The sequence below is a fragment of the Eretmochelys imbricata genome, chromosome 1 (genome assembly GCF_965152235.1).
Source record: "Eretmochelys imbricata isolate rEreImb1 chromosome 1, rEreImb1.hap1, whole genome shotgun sequence".
Lineage (NCBI taxonomy): Eukaryota > Metazoa > Chordata > Testudines > Cheloniidae > Eretmochelys > Eretmochelys imbricata.
The window spans coordinates 63,297,590-63,313,624 of NC_135572.1; the positions used below are offsets into that span (position 1 = coordinate 63,297,590).

At 40.8% G+C, this 16,035-nt stretch overlaps 1 protein-coding gene across 1 annotated transcript in view; it reads left to right on the forward strand.

Moving 5' to 3' along the window:
• The window catches only part of EPSTI1 (epithelial stromal interaction 1), an 82,517-nt gene that overhangs the window by 20,171 nt on the left and 46,311 nt on the right, over positions 1–16,035 (forward strand). Inside the window, exons 4-6 of the mRNA XM_077811902.1 lie at positions 837–910; positions 2,611–2,694; positions 13,568–13,641. Coding sequence (XP_077668028.1) covers positions 837–910; positions 2,611–2,694; positions 13,568–13,641 — 232 coding nt within the window. The remainder of the gene's footprint in view (positions 1–836; positions 911–2,610; positions 2,695–13,567; positions 13,642–16,035) is intronic.

The window sequence follows — 16,035 nt, forward strand, 5'->3', positions numbered from 1 at the left end:
AAAAGAGGAATTGTTCAGAGTAGCCTAGCACAAGAACTGAGAATAATGAGATTTAAATCAATTCACTTCTTTCTCCATGCCCTGCCATGAGAGTGAAGATCTATTGGGTCCCTCTTGCTGTCCTGTTCTAGAGTTTACAGATTCATGGTTAGAGGCTGGGTGCTCTCAATGGAGGACCCATGCCTCGGAAAACTATACTTCCTACTATTTGAACCTTGGTTTGGTAAGGCTAAGATGCAGGTGAGGCTTGTGTTTTCAATCAGGTTTTTGATTGCTTTAAAAATTGTGGTGTTTTCCCCCTTGCTAATAAAGAGCAAATTCTGTGTTTTCACTGATGTTAGGTGCTTTGATGGTTAGGGGCCATCCAATTAGAAACCTCAATAAAAATTTCTATCAATTTTGGAAAAGTATTTTTGTGAAATACTTTTTTTTGGACCAAATCTAGCACCAACATACAGTTTTTTGAATAAACTGAGCAAAAGAAAATTTAGGATGACCATCAGGAAATTAATCTAGAAAGTAAGACACTGTTAAACCGTGAAATAGTCTCTCAAGTAAAATGACGAACCCTCATAACTTCAGTCATTTACCAGTAAAAAGGACAATACAGTGAAGAATATTCTGCAAATAACAATCCTGTGCTGGAGAAAAACTGACATTAGAAAAAGAGATGGGCAAAAAGTTAAAATAGGCCTCTTCAATCTCTCATTTTTATCAGCATGATTATGAAAATATTCTCATGTATGCCTAATGTATTTATTATATTAGTATCTCTTGTTGCTGACAACTTGGGCATAACATTTTCTAACATGCAGAATGCAATTTGTATTTTCTAGGTGGAACTGAATCCGAGGCTGAAGCTAGGCAAAGACAACACATCAGACTCTTGCAATCTAAATATCAGCAAAAGGTCAGGAGGAATACATGTGATTTTTTTAGTTTAATTTACAAAATATTGTTTTTGTTGTTTTTTTTCTTTCCCCCTCTGAGGCCCACCGTTCCATGTGGCTGTAAAATGAACTCCCAGTTGTTTGACAAAAGAAATAAAGTCATGAGACTTCAAAAGAGACAAAGAAAAGGTGGAGTTGAAAGACTTCTCTGTAATGTAGGAAATGAGAAGACTGCTATATAAGTGTGTGTAAACAATGTTGCAGATCACCTTTAAAATAATGAGGTTAATGATAATGCCACCGAAGTTGCCCTTCATATTTTCAACATGCTACATAAACAGTAACTAGTCAATCAACACACCAACCCACCTTTTGAGGGCTGTAAGTATTATCCTCATTATTAAGAGCATACACGCTTGTAAAGGTCAGTCATAAGAACGGCAATACTGGGTCAGACCAAAGGTCCATCTCACCCAGTATCCTGTCTTCTGACAGTGGCCAATTCCAGGTGCCCCAGAGGGAATGAACAGAACACATCATCATCAAGTGATCCATCCGCTGTCACACGTTCCCAGCTTCTGGCAAACAAAGGCTCGACACACCCTCCCTGCCCATCTTGGATAATAGCCATCGATGGACCTATCCTCCATGAATTTATCTAGTTCTTTTTTGAACCCTGTTATAGTCTTGGCCCTCACAACATCCTCTGACAAGGAGTTCCAAAGGTTGACTGTACGTTGTGTGAAAAAATACTTGTTTATTTTAAACCTGCTGCCTATTTCATTTGGTGGCCCCTACTTCTTGTGTTATGAGGAGTAAATAACACTTCCTTATTTACTCTCTCCACACCAACCATGACTTTATAGACCTCTATCCTATCCCCCTTAGTCATCTCTCTTCCAAGCTGAAAAGTCCCAGTCTTTCTTCCTACAGAAGCTGTTCCATACCCCTAATCATTTTTGTTGCCCTCTCCTGAACCTTTTCCAATTCCAATATATCTTTTTTTGAGATGGGGTGACCACATCTGCATGCAGTATTCAAGATGTGAACATAACATGGATTTATATAAGGGCAATAAGATATTCTCCCTCTATTCTCTATCCCCTTTTTAATGATTCCTAACATCCTGTTTGCTTTTTTGACTGCCGCTGCACACTGCGTGGACGTCTTCAGAGAACTATCCACGATGATTCCAAGATCTTTCTTGAGTAGTCTCAGCTAATTTAGACCCCATCATTTTATATGTATAGCTGGGATTGTTTTCCAATGTGCGTTACTTTGCATTTATCAACATTGAATTTCATCTAACATTTTGTTGCCCAGTCACCCAGTTCTGAGATCCTTTTGTAGCTCTTTGCAGTCTGCCTGGGACTTAACTATCTTGAGTAGTTTTGTGTCATCTGCAAATTTTTCCACCTCACTGTTTACCTCTTTTTCCAGATCATTTATGAATATGTTGAATAGTACAGACCCCTGGGGACCCAGTATGGATGCTTGCATAACTACCTACTGATAACAAATTGTTCAAAACTAACATCATGGAGGAGCTATTGTACAGTTCATGTCTTCGTTCTCTAATTACAGTGAGGGGGCACACATGTTTGATTTTTTTCCTTTTTCTTTGTAACTTCATCAGAATAAAAATTTAGGGTTGGAAGAGGTGCAATACAAAAGCCAAACTGCATTGTCTGTGTATGTGTTCTCCCCCAATACCATATAGCTAAAGAGAGAAGAATATGCAAGAATCAAGAAGGAGGCTGAAGAAGCTGAAATCCTGACAATGAAAATGATTCAAAGAGAAAAGGTAAGACTTGTTTGAGTCTGCAATGGCCAGAATATCTCACTGGAGCAGTGCTTTACCTGGATGAATCCTATGGGATGGATCCTTGGCTCATGTAAACTGGCTATACTGATTTACACCAGCTGAGGAGCTGGTCCTTCATCTGAAATTTTGCATATCCCCTTAGATGAAATCTGAGCTGACGTTGTGCTGTGCTCACAAACTCACTTTGATTTCTGTGGCTCTAGTAGGGAAGAAGGTTGTTCTGGGTGCCATATAAGTTGTTCCTGCAGCTTTAACTTCTAGGTTATTTGAGTTCTATACCTAATGATTAGAAATAACTGTTCCTCCAAGAAGATGTGCAGAGCTGGAACCCCTGTGGCTCATCTCTCTAAGAGAGGAACCTGTTAAATCTGCCAGAAGTACGTATGACTGACAGTCACCAGACCAGAGTGATGTGCCTATAGGACCATTGATCACCTACTGGCCTGGGAGTATACTCCATCATGCTAGCTTCAAAACAAGGTATATTGGAGGTCCAAAATGTAAACAAACCAGTTCTGGAGGTGGAGGGTGTACTGTAATATCCTTTTGTTTTGGCTGATTTTTGTGTGGGTTGAGAACAGTAAGGATAACTCTGCTCTGATTCAGGGAATGTATCTAGAGAATTACACCATCTCGTCAAAAGTTGGAAAGGCCAATGGACAGATGTTCTATATATTAAACAGAAAGCTCTGCATTGGCAGCTGTACAGAAATACCCTGTTTTACCTGTGTAGCATGATGTAATGTCTGAATTTATGAAATGAAGATGGCTACCCTAGACCCTCCTCAACTGATGTTGAAAAGGGTTGTCCCATTGATGTAGATGAAGTCATAATGTCTTCAGTGTCCACTGTAAACAGAATTAAGGGTAAGAAGCCACAGAACAATGCTCTAAGGCAGGGGTTCTCAAACTTTCTTGCACCACGACCCCCTTCTGACAGCAAAAATTATTACATGGCCCCAAGACAGGACCAAAGCCTGAGCCTGCCCCAGCCCCTCCACCCTGGGCAGAGGGCCAAAGCCCAAGGGCTTCAGACCCAGACAGGGGGCCTGTAACCTGCACCCAGGGATGAAGCCCTTAAGCGGTGGAGCTCAGGCTTTGGCCCCAGGCCACAGCAAGTCTAAGTCAGCCCTAGTGACCCCATTAAAATGGGGTTGTGACCCACTTTGGGGTCCCAACCCACAGTTTGAGAATCGGTAATGTCTATGGTGAACTTCTCTAATGCTGCACTTTCAGATCTAAATCTGCAAATTCAGATGGAAATGCCTTCATACACTGAGGTCATGGTGAAACTGCAAACCGTTAAGCCTGTCCATTCTTCTAAAATGCAAGTGCAGACATGATTTTGCTGGGAGGTATTTACCCCAGTCTCAGGTGCACTTCAAAAGAAGTTGTGGAAGCTCAGGATGAAATCCCAGGCCCTATTGAAGTCTGAGAGTCCAGTTCTTAATGCTATGTGACCACATAGTCTCTAAGAGCCCATGTATTGTGGCACCCTGTCTGCACATAACTGACCTATCAGCCAGACTATCACTGATAGTGTGCCTGGTAATGCTCACTGACATGCACTAGGCCTTACCTCCTATTGCTCTCTTTCTGTCTGCAGTCCTGCATCAGTGGTAATGCCATCACTGCAGTATCAGAGTTCCTATTTGTCCATCACCTTACCAAGTTGTGCTAGCTGACCAGCTTGAATGTCCCATCTGTATATGAGCCTTGGACCAAAATGTTTTTTCAAGACTGTAAACATACGGGAAATGGCCCAAGATATTAGATTTTCCAACATGGCTGGATTAAACCATGTGGCATTGTTTTTCATCAAAAATTGGAAACATTTTCTGGGAAAACATTCTCTGGGCCGCTGTTTGCCTCCACCCCAAATCCCCGTTGTGTGGGGATGTGAAGTTGTCTATCTACTCAATGACACCAACCTCCATCCTTCTGGATGCATTAGGGAGTCAAAAGGCTGCCTGTGAGATTGCCTTGTGCCCATAATGATCTCCATAGGTGGTTCTGTGGCTCTGCTCTGGAAGGCAGACTGCAGCTTTCTCACATTCCCTTTTCCACTATGTAGGCTTCAACCTTTGCCTCTCTCTGCCAGGGACATCATTTGTATGGGGTAAAAGGGTCCCCAACAACCCCCAAGACATTGGACCCAATCTTTAAGAAAGCAGTAATTGCTTAATTTTTTTCCCCATTCCTGATGCTGTTTGGGACAGAGAATGTTCTATATGCTGACAGAACTTCACACCCCCAACCCACGGTCTCTGCTTCTCTCCAGAGGACAGGGATACGGTGTCTGTAAGAAACCCTTGGGAGACTAACTAGAACCACTATAATGCAGATTACAGGAAACTTCAATTTAGAACCCCAAATTGGTATGTATTGACAGTTTACAGAAGCAAATACATAATAAAAACATTGTAAAAGATTAAATGGACCTGTTTGGGGGAAACAAAACCATCCCTTCAAGCTATCCCCCCAACTTTCAGTCTAAAATAATTGCATGGCTTACTTTGTCACATAGTAGTGATCTCTTGGCTGTTGGACCTTCAAAGTCCTGGGGCAGATTCTATGCTGCACTTCCAAGAGTTTAGGCACCTCTGGGGGCTAATGTGTCCTTTAGCATAAGTTATAACAGCCCTCTCCCCCAAAACCCTCCCAGCTGAGCCCCAGGAAAAATTTCCAGATTGCAACATGCTCTCACTCCTGTACTAGGGACTGTGATGGGGGGGAGGGGCAGTTTATACACTGCCCCTGTGCAGGAGGAATGCCTCCTTAGTCTTCTGGAGCTATGTAAAGTGGTCAGAGGAGGAGGCCAGAATTTGTACTGGAAGATAGCTCATGTAACACCAATATTTTAAAATGGCTCTAGAGGTGATCCCAGCAGTTACAGTCCGGTAAGTCTAATGTCAGTACCAGGCAAATTGGTTGAAACAATAGTAAAGAATAAAATTGTCAGACACATAGAAGAACATAAATTGTCATCATGGTTTCTGTAAAGGGAAATCATGTCTTACTAATCTATTAGAGTTTTTTCTGAAGGGGTCAAAAACATGTGGACAAGGGGGAACCAGTGTGTACTTAGATTTCCAGAAAGCCTTTGACAAGGTCCCTCACCAAAGGCTCATATGTAAATTAAGTCCTCATGGGATAAGAGGGAAGATCCTTTCATGGATTGAGAACTGGTTAAAAGACTGGAAACAGGGTAGGAATGAACAGTAATAAATGGTGTTCCCCCAGGGTCAGTCCTAGGACCAATCCTATTCAACTTATTTATAAATGATCTGGAGAAAGGGGTACACCGTGAGGTAGCAAAGTTTGCAGACTATACTAAACTGCTCAAGATAGTTAAGACCAAAGCAGACTGTGAAGAACTTCAAAAAGATCTCACAAAACTAAGTGATTGGGCAACAAAATGGCAAATGAAATTTTAATGTGGATAAATGTAAAGTAATGCACATGGGAAAAAAATAACCCCAACTATACAGACAATATGATGGGGGGGCTAATTTAGCTACAACTAATCAGGAGAAAGATCTTGGAGTCCTCATGGATAGTTCTCTGAAGACGTCCATGCAGTGCACAGCAGCAGTCAAAAAAGCAAACCAGATGTTAGGAACCATTAAAGGGATAGAGAATAAGAGGGAGAATATCTTATTGCCCTTATATAAACCCATGGTACACTCACATCTTGAATACTGCATACAGATGTGGTCCCCTCATCTCAAGAGATATACTGGCATTAGAAAAGGTTCAGAAAAGGGCAACTAAAATGAATAGGGGTTTGGAATGGCTCCCATATGAAGAGAGATTAAAGAGACTAAGACTTTTCAGCTTGGAAAAGAGAACACTAAGGGGGGATATGATAGAGGTATATAAAATCATGAGTGGTGTGGAGAAAGTGAATAAGGAAAAGTTATTTACTTGTTCCCATAATATAAGAATTAGGGGCCACCAAATGAAATTAATGGGCAGCAGGTTTAAAAGGAAGTTCTTCTTCACTCAGCGCACAGTCAACCTGTGGAACTCCTTGTCTGAGGAGGTTATGAAGGCTAGGACTATAACAGTGTTTAAAAGAGAAGTGGATAAATTCATGGAGGTTAAGTTCATTAATGGCTATTAGCCAGGATGGGTAAAGAATGGTGTCCCTAGCCTCTATTTGTCAGAGGGTGAAGATGGATGGCAGGAGAGAGATCACTTGATCATTACCTGTTAGGTTCAGTCCCTCTGGGTCAGCTGGCATTGGCCACTGTCAGCAGACAGGATACTGGGCTGGATGCATCTTTGGTCTGACCCAGTATGGTCATTCTTATGTTCTTGTGTTTGACAGCGAACTATTAATAACTACTGTTTTTGAGGGTGGTCTTTCAGCCAGTTATGAATCCACCTTGAGTAATTTCGTCTCAACCTCATTTCCCTAGTTTGCTTATGAGAATGTCATGTGGAGTTGTCAAAAGCCTTACTAAAATCAAGATATGTCATGTCTGCAGCTCCCTTCTCCCCTCCCCCAGCCTCCATGCCTTAGGCTAGTAACCTCATCAAAGCAGGAAATTAGGTTGGTTTGGCATGATTTGTTCTTGACAAATCCACGCTGGCTATTCCTGAATTCTGTTATTCTCCAGGTGTTTACAAATTGATAGTTTGATAATTTGTTCCTATATTGTATTTTGATCATGCACTTACTCTTGCAGGCTCCCCCCTGCACAGAATGGCCATTGAGACTAATGGGGCTTCCTGTGGTTTACCCACACACCGTTAACTTGCAGTTTCGGGGCGTTAAATGGCTACTCCTGGAACCTTGTAAAGCTGTCATGAATAGTTACAAACCCATGCACAAAAATCCCCCTTCTCCAGGCTTTTCTATGAGCATTTATGACGAGGGAGGGGGAAAGGGAAACAAACTTTATTCATCCATTTTATATATTGATTTATTGCCCATGACAACTGGACAAGTTTCAAGTCTGCTGTAACTACAGTTATACCTGGAAAAAGTATTGATGTAGCAGTTTTGTTTTCCTACTTTTACAGTTTCCTGGCATTCACATCCACAGAATGTAAAATGTTTATAGGTCTTGTAGGTAGTAAAATTCTAAATAGTGATTTCGTTTAAAAGTGCAATATCATAGCAAATACCTCTACCATACAAACTGTTTATTTCCTAGAATTAAATTCATATTTTTAAAGCAAGTTGGGGAATCTTGCAAACCAAATAAATAAGTATCAAAGGGAACTTTAAAAATAATCAACTAGTCTGAAGATATTTTTTGTAGCAACCTGGGGACTGGTAGGGTTTTTGACTGAAATATATTAACATGCCGAATAATCCACCCTGTTTCGTAGAAAAGATCTGCAGTGCACTAAAAAGCCACCAAAGGGTTTTGATTTGGCTTTTGCCTTCAACAATCTCAGCTCGATTGCAGACACATCACTTATGATATGAAGAAGAAATGGGGAGTGGGGAGGCAAGAGAGTAAAAATGGAGGGAATAAGCTTCCCAATTCTGCAGAACTTTGGCCCTGCTGAATAAGACAGTGTTTGGCCCTGGTTATCCATGGAACAGTTTGGTTTGGTTTGCTTTTGCAAATAATAACTAATCTATCTGAAAACTAGAAGAATTGCTAGCTGCACCTGCAGAGCATCAACGACATTCATGTCTTTGATCAAAAGGAGGACTTCTGTAGGATATGAAGCAGGGGGAGGGTTTGTGATTTCTCAGGGAAAGCCACTATTCATTTAATAAAAATAAATTGCATGACTGTTTGAAAGATGATTATGGCTGGCTAGCTAGCTATGTCAGCAGGAGCATTGGAACTTTCACAGCTGGAGAACTACTTTGACATTCATGTTGGTTGGGAAAGAGCTACAAAATGTGTGATGGTTAGATATTGTGCTGAGATCCTCAAATAATAAAGAGGCGTTTGTGTAATGATGTTGCATCATAAGTCAATGCTACTACGTGTAGCTACAACCTCTGTATGTGATATTGCTCAATGTCATCTCCTACCTTCTCCTGCTGCGAAGAATAATTCTTGTTCTGGGGAGGGAAAAATAGAATCATACACTCTCTTATCCTTGCTACTGGGAGGCACAATAGGGTGGATAGGAGAAGGGTGGATCTCCATGTTTTCAACAGAATTGATTTGTTTGCCTGTTGTTCTCCTTGTTGTCTTGTGTCTATCAGCCTCGGCTAAGAATGATCATCAATCTCGCTCGTTGTACCTGTAATCCAGGCTAATGTGAGGAGCATAGATCAGCTCTGCAGACTCACTGAGATTCTATTTGGAATCTTCAAGACTGTTGATCAAGTACCACTGAGCTATGTAAATCCCACAAGCCCTTCTCCTCAATTTCCCCTCATCCCATCCCTGCCCCCCCAAATCATCTAGGTGATGATGCTGGAGCACTCGCTGAGAAACTTTAGTGGAGACCACTAAAGAAGATGTCTATTTTCCAGTATGGCATTGGGATAGATGTGGATGTACCTAATCTGTAAGAATGGAGGGAACAGATGACCAGAGGCAGCATTCCTGGTACCTTTTAAGGAGACTCTTACAATCCCAGATAATGCTGAGCTTTATAGACTTTAAGTCTCAGAAGCCCACCCAGAATGAGAATGTCCTCCTGATAGAACCTTAAGTTAACTTGAACTTTATTGTAGAGTCTTTAGAATGAAAATCCTGCAAAAGCATCTGGGGATGGGGAGAGGTAGATAAAGTTGAACTCATGCCTTCAGTGTAAATGGTGCAGGTGTAAAACCATGAACAAGATATCCCCACGCATAGCTCAAAAACTTCTGAAAGCATCTGTTTCTGCAACAGCAATTTCCTGAGATCAAACACCATATGATTGAGTCAGATCTGTTTTCTCTGTCTGGCATGTTCTGGTCTATAAGCTTGTTATTCCATTAGCATTTCCTGCACATATATTCTAAAGTTACATAGTTAAATGGTGTAAAGATTCAAATTAACCGAAGTGAGAATGCTATTGCATGTAACTAACTTTTTGCTGCTGTGTATCTCTAAGGGTCTTCATAAATGGCAGTTCTCTCTATTTAAAATAAAGAAAACAATATGGAATAAATCTTGTCTTATCAATGTGCTCTGTATTTTGGTAACGAGTAACTGTACTAGCAGACTTTTTTCATTTTTAGTATTTGCTGAAGGCTGCAGAATTCCTGGCTTTCTACAAACATCTCTCCTAATGCACTCCGAACATGTTTATCTACAGTACCACAGCTGTTCCAGCCCTGGCCCTCTTTGAAGAGAGAGTGCCAGTTGTGAAGTGCTTTTATGATGTTTGAGATCACACTTTCTTTTATGACCTAAGCAAGGATTTCAAGCTAAACTGATAGGTGAAAGGCTAGTGCAGTAGCCAGTGGCCAATTAGTTCAAGCCCTATTCTGTACGGTTGTTGGTGAATCCTTGCTGCCTTTATCCATTGTAGTCCGATATTTCCTACAGTTTGTATTTCATACACTAAATCACTCTCATGTGACAAATCCCTGCTTTTCTGTATGAACAAAAATGTGTCTGGAGGAGACAAATGTGGCTGGTGTTACAGCCAATAGTACCCTCTTGAGTCCTGCAATGTTAAGGAGTTTTCCATCATGCTGGGGAGACTTCCAGCACCACCAGTAAGATGGATTCACGACCATCTGGTGGTTAAATTCTTGAGACAGTGGATGTGTTGTTGAAGTGAACTGTTCATGTGTCCCTTTGGGAGGTCAGTGTGCCAACTTCCCTTTAAGAAGCATTATGTCCTTATTCATGGAAGCCTGCCTGTAATACTAAAAATCCCCCTAATTGTCACCCTTGAGGAAGGTGGTATTTGAAGCCACTCTGGCAATAGCTGGTGTGCTCAGATTTCCTCTGACATTGATCAGTCTCGTTTTAGGTACGGATACTTTGTTGATGAGGGATAAAAGGTGTGTGTCCCTGCTGATTTTTCTAAATCTGTCAGCTGCTCTGATACATTTGATATTGAGATACAACTGTGGATTCCTGCAGGGATTTTAAAAAAAAAAAGTTCTAGGTTGCGCAAAATGTATCTGCCTGCGTAAGGGGCTCTGCTTACATGGAGCACATTACTTCTGTGCCAAGCAATTTGCACAGGCTTCTTTTAAATGCACCCAAAAATGAATGGGTATTGGTTTTAACCTACCATAAAAACCTTAAATATATTGAGTCTTGGCTTTACTTCATAGACCACCTCAGGTTCACTGTCATACTGCTGTTATTAACAGAGACACCAGAGCTCAGTCTCTTGATTTTAATCATGAGGTGCTGGAAACACAAGATGTTTTTAGGGTATCCTCAACTGTGCATCTAACTTCCGTCAGTAGAATTCTTCAGAGCCCACGTTTACTGACCTGCAGGTCTTGCAACAAGATCTGTTTGGTGTCTTGGCTTTTGTAGGGGGGGAGAGGTCATGCTGACTGAGGCCTGTTGAGGGAAGCTGTTTTGAGTTGCAGAGGTGGATACAAGTTTTATAAACACATTTCACAAACCACAACCTAAAGCTGTACATACCCTTTTCCCCATCGGAGCATTGGGTGGCTGCATTTTTGTAAATGTCAACGTAGACTCTGGCTTCTTGTTTGCTTTTGAAACCTGTATCAAGATATTTATTTTAATTGCTTTGCATTCTTTAATTCTGTATGTGCCAGTATTTCAGTACTTCTCCTTTATAGTGTCTCATTCTGATATGTTTATATGAGCTAAGGGGTAGCCTATTGAAAGAGGATTTGATTTTTTTCCCTTCAGAATCAGTCCCCGAGTTATGCCCACATCACTGTTGTACTTACTCGTTTAATTCTTGAGCCACTTACAAAATATGGTGCAAGACATGATATGGCTTTACTCAGTGCAAGCTGAAGACTGATTTCACTACTGTAGTGATTTGTTTCACAAGCCTCCTCCTCCAGTCTTTCATTAGCCATATCTATTAAAGAAGGGGAAGGGAAGGGACCTGAATTCAGCTAAGGCAAAGTAACTAACTGTCTGATCAGATCTCAGTACCTGTTTGTCCAATACTTTTTCCATCATTTTAAAAATTAGGGATAGTTGTCTGGTATGCTGTAACATCCGTGCCTGTGGTGTGAAAACTTAATGTTTCACCAAACAGGCATTTTAGAATTTAAAAATATAGCAGGATTGAAATGAAGATTTGGAACTCTTGATTTGTGCTTGAAATATAGTGAAGTGTCTTAACTGGTCATCCAGAGACCACGTGTTGCACAAAACTTGGCTACTTACCTTTTTCACTGGAATTAATTTAGAACTCTCTATTTCCTCTGTGCTGCTGCAAAGTTCTCTATTAGTTTTTACTTCAAAATTTTATATTGCTTACTTTTAAAGCCCTCCACAGACCAGCTTTATGGTACTGACTTCTAAATGTTCTATGCGGTTTTAGATTGGAGATCTTATATTGTAGTATTTGTGGTACTGAATGTACTATGGATTTTCTTGGCGTCAGCATTTCAGTTGACTCTCTCATTGGGCATAGTGTTTAAGGATTTGTCTACATGAGGAAATTGACTAGAGTAGCTATCGCAGAATAAACTGTTGCAGAGCCACTCCCTATGGGGATGCTTCTATTCTGGAATAAGTTTTGTTTTTTGTTTTTTTGTTTTTTTTATTTGGGAACAATTAATGCAATTCCAAAGCAGAGTAATTATTCTGGAATAAAATAAAGTTTTTAATTCAAGAATGCTGCTAACCTGGGGAGCTATTATGGAATAGCTTATTCAGCAATCGCTATTCCAGTCAATTTCCCCATGTAGATGAGTCCTCAGTGTTGCAGTAAGAGTGAGTGTGTGTGTGTGTGTGTGTGTGTGTGTGTGTGTGCATGTCTTTCCCCCACCCCATTATCTGCGTAGGTTCAACTTCAGCCAGAATTTGGCCTTAAAAAGCCAAAAAATCTGATATCTATATGTATGTGCATAAATTTGCATTTCAGATCTTCTATGAACTCACTTTTGCAGTGATTTGCATTGAAATTGGTTTTGTACGAGCAAATGCTTGTGTACTTGGATGATAACTTGCACACACAGTTTCTGATGTGCTTTCTGAACACCAGGGATTAATTAGGCCATTTGGGCCAGATTTGTTGGCTTTGACTCATTTGCACTGCCAAAATCTAGCTGCAGCTGTCAGCTGAGAATTCCTCTGGTTGGCATGCATTGTCAGCTGCTATAAGCCAGCAGTGCTAGTTCCTAGAGAGGAAGGATAGTCCAGGGATTAGGGAACTAGACTCAGAGGCCCCTGGTTCAATGCCTTGCTACATGCTTCCTCTGGGATCTTGTGCAAGACACTTAGTCTCTCTGTCTCTATTCCCCATCCATATCATAGGGATATTAGCACTTCCATACCTCAGTGATGTTGAGGATAAACCATATGGAAATGGGGGCATATATGTACCTAAGTCAACCACCACCCCCACATCTCGAAGGATGGAGCACGTTCTCAAAGCAGCCGCAAGGAAACCTACACCAATTAATTTATTGTAGTGGTAACCTGATTTAGTGGCTGGAGAATTAGGAAGTGTAACTGGGTCTCTGATGATGGCTTCACTCCCACAACAAGCAAATCTTTGCCAGGAGGAAATCTGATCTATTATACTGAATTTTTTTGTACATGTTAAATTAGTCTTTTGACCCTGCTGCCAGGAGGTATTTGACTACTGCTCTGTTTTTAAGAGTACAGTCTAGGCTGAAGCCTTTTTAAAATAGTTTCCCTGTGTTTTGGGCTGTTGTATGCTTGGGTGTGAAATCTAATGGGCTATTAAAACAAAAAGAAGTAGTGAAATCATTTATTTCTCACTTAATTCTTAATCTCCTTCTATTTTGCAGGCTGATAAACTGGAAGAAAAAAGAAGGCAACAAGAAAAGCAAAGAAGAGAAATGTTTAACGAAGATCACTATCTGTAAGTAAAATGTTAAATCTGACTACCTAAGTCTGAAAGAGGTCACAGTCACTTTGTAGGCATAGGTGGTAAACGGATTCCAGATGACAAGCAGATGAAGTAATTCTTCCAGCCATGGCATCTGGCCTCTGGGCTCCAGGCTGTTCTGAAGCTGACTGTCTGTCTGCCTGTCCTGTGGCTAGGCTTCAGTGGCTAGGATATGTCCTTTTCTTCCTCAAATGTGTTCCTCTGGTTTATCTGTATTCTCCAGAATTTCCAGTGTTTGAACCGTTGGAGAATGGCTTTTGCATAGAGTATTCCTAAGCTAGAGATTTGTTTTTCTTAGATCGTTGTCAGTACAGAATATTTAACTTAAAAAAATCCAAGAAAAAAAGGCTGTTGGGTAATTCAGTGAAAGAGGATCTGTAACCTAATTGTTGCTGTGAATAAAATCTACTGAAAAAGTACCGAGATACCATGGTGATGGGTGCTTTTACAAATGCATTCAGAGATATTGATATTAAGGTCAGAAAGGACCATTATGATCATCTAGTTTGACTCCCTGCACAACGCAGGCCACAGAATCTCACCCACCCACTCCTGCGAAAAACCTCTCACCTATGTCTGAGCTATTGAAGTCCTCAAATCGTGGTTTAAAGACTTCAAGGAGCAGAGAATCCTCCAGCAAGTGACCCGTGCCCCATGCTACAGAGGAAGGCGAAAAACCTCCAGAGCCTCTTCCAATCTGCCCTGGAGGAAAATTCCTTCCCGACCCCAAATATGGCAATCAGCTGAACCCTGAGCATGTGGGCAAGATTCACCAGCCAGATACCCAGGAAAGAGTTCTCTGTAGTAACTCAGATCCCACCCCATCTAGCATCCCATCACGGGCCATTGGGCCTATTTACCATGAATATTTAAAGATCAATTAATTGCCAAAATCATGTTATCCCATCATACCATCTCCTCCATAAACTTATCGAGTCTAATCTTAAAGCCAGATAGATCTTTTGCCCCACGGCTTCCCTTGGAAGGCTATTCCAAAACATCACTCCTCTGATGGTTAGAAACCTTAGTCTAATTTCAAGTCTAAACTTCCCAATGACTAGTTTATATCCATTTGTTCTTGTGTCCACATTGGTACTGAGCTTAAATAATTCCTCTCCCTCTCTGGTATTTATCCCTCTGATATATTTGTAGAGAGCAATCATATCTCTCCTCAGCCTTCTTTTAGTTAGGCTAAACAAGCCAAGCTCCTTGAGTATCCTTTCATAAGACAGGTTTTCCATTTCTCAGATCATCCTAGTAGCCCTTCTCTGTACCTGTTCCAGTTTGAATTCATCCTTCTTAAACATGGGAGATCAGAACTGCACACAGTATTCCAGGTGAGGTCTCACCAGTGCCTTGTATAACGGTACTAAAACCTCCTTTTCTCTACTGGAAATATCTCGCCTGATGCATCCCAAGACCACATTAGCTTTTTTCACGGCTATGACATTGGCGGCTCATAGTCATCCTATGATCAACCAAGACTCCAAGGTCCTTTTCCTCCTCCGTTACTTCTAATTGATGCCTCCTCAGCTTATAACTAAAATTCTTGTTGTTAATCCCTAAATGCATAACCTTACACTTCTCACTATTAAATTTCATCCTATTACTATTACTCCAGTTTACAAGGTCATCCAAATCTTCCTGTATGATATCCCAGTCTCTCTCTAAATTGGCAATACCTCCCAGCTTTGTATCATCCGCAAACTTTATTAGCACACTCCCACTTTTTGTGCTGAGGTGAGTAATAAAACGATTGGTCCCAAAACTGATTGCTGAGGAACTCCATTGGCAACCTCCCTCCAGCCTGACAGTTCACCTTTCAGTAGGATCCACTGTTAACCAATTCCTTACCCACCTTTCAATTTTCATATTCATCCCCATATTTTCCAATTTAACTAATAATTCCCCATGTGGCACGGTATCAAATGCCTTACTGAAATCGGGTAAATTAGATCCACTGCATTTCCTTTGTCTAAAAAATCTGTTATTTTTCTCAAAGGAGGAGATCAGGTTGGTTTGGCAAGATCTATCTTTTGTAAAACCATGTTGTATTTTGTCCCATTTACCATTGACCTCAATGTCCTTAACTACTTTCTCCTTCAAATTTTTTTCCAAGACCTTGCATACTATAGATGTCAAACTAACAGGCCTGTAGTTACCCAGGTCACTTTTTTTTCTAAAAATATGAACTATGTTAGCAATTCTCCAATCATACGGTACAACCTGAGTTTACAGATTCATTAAAAATTCTTGCTAATGGGCTTGCAACTTCATGTGCCAATTCCTTTAATATTCTTGGATGAAGATTATCTGGGCCCCCTGATTTAGTCCCATTAAGCTGTTCAAGTTTCACTTCTACCTCAG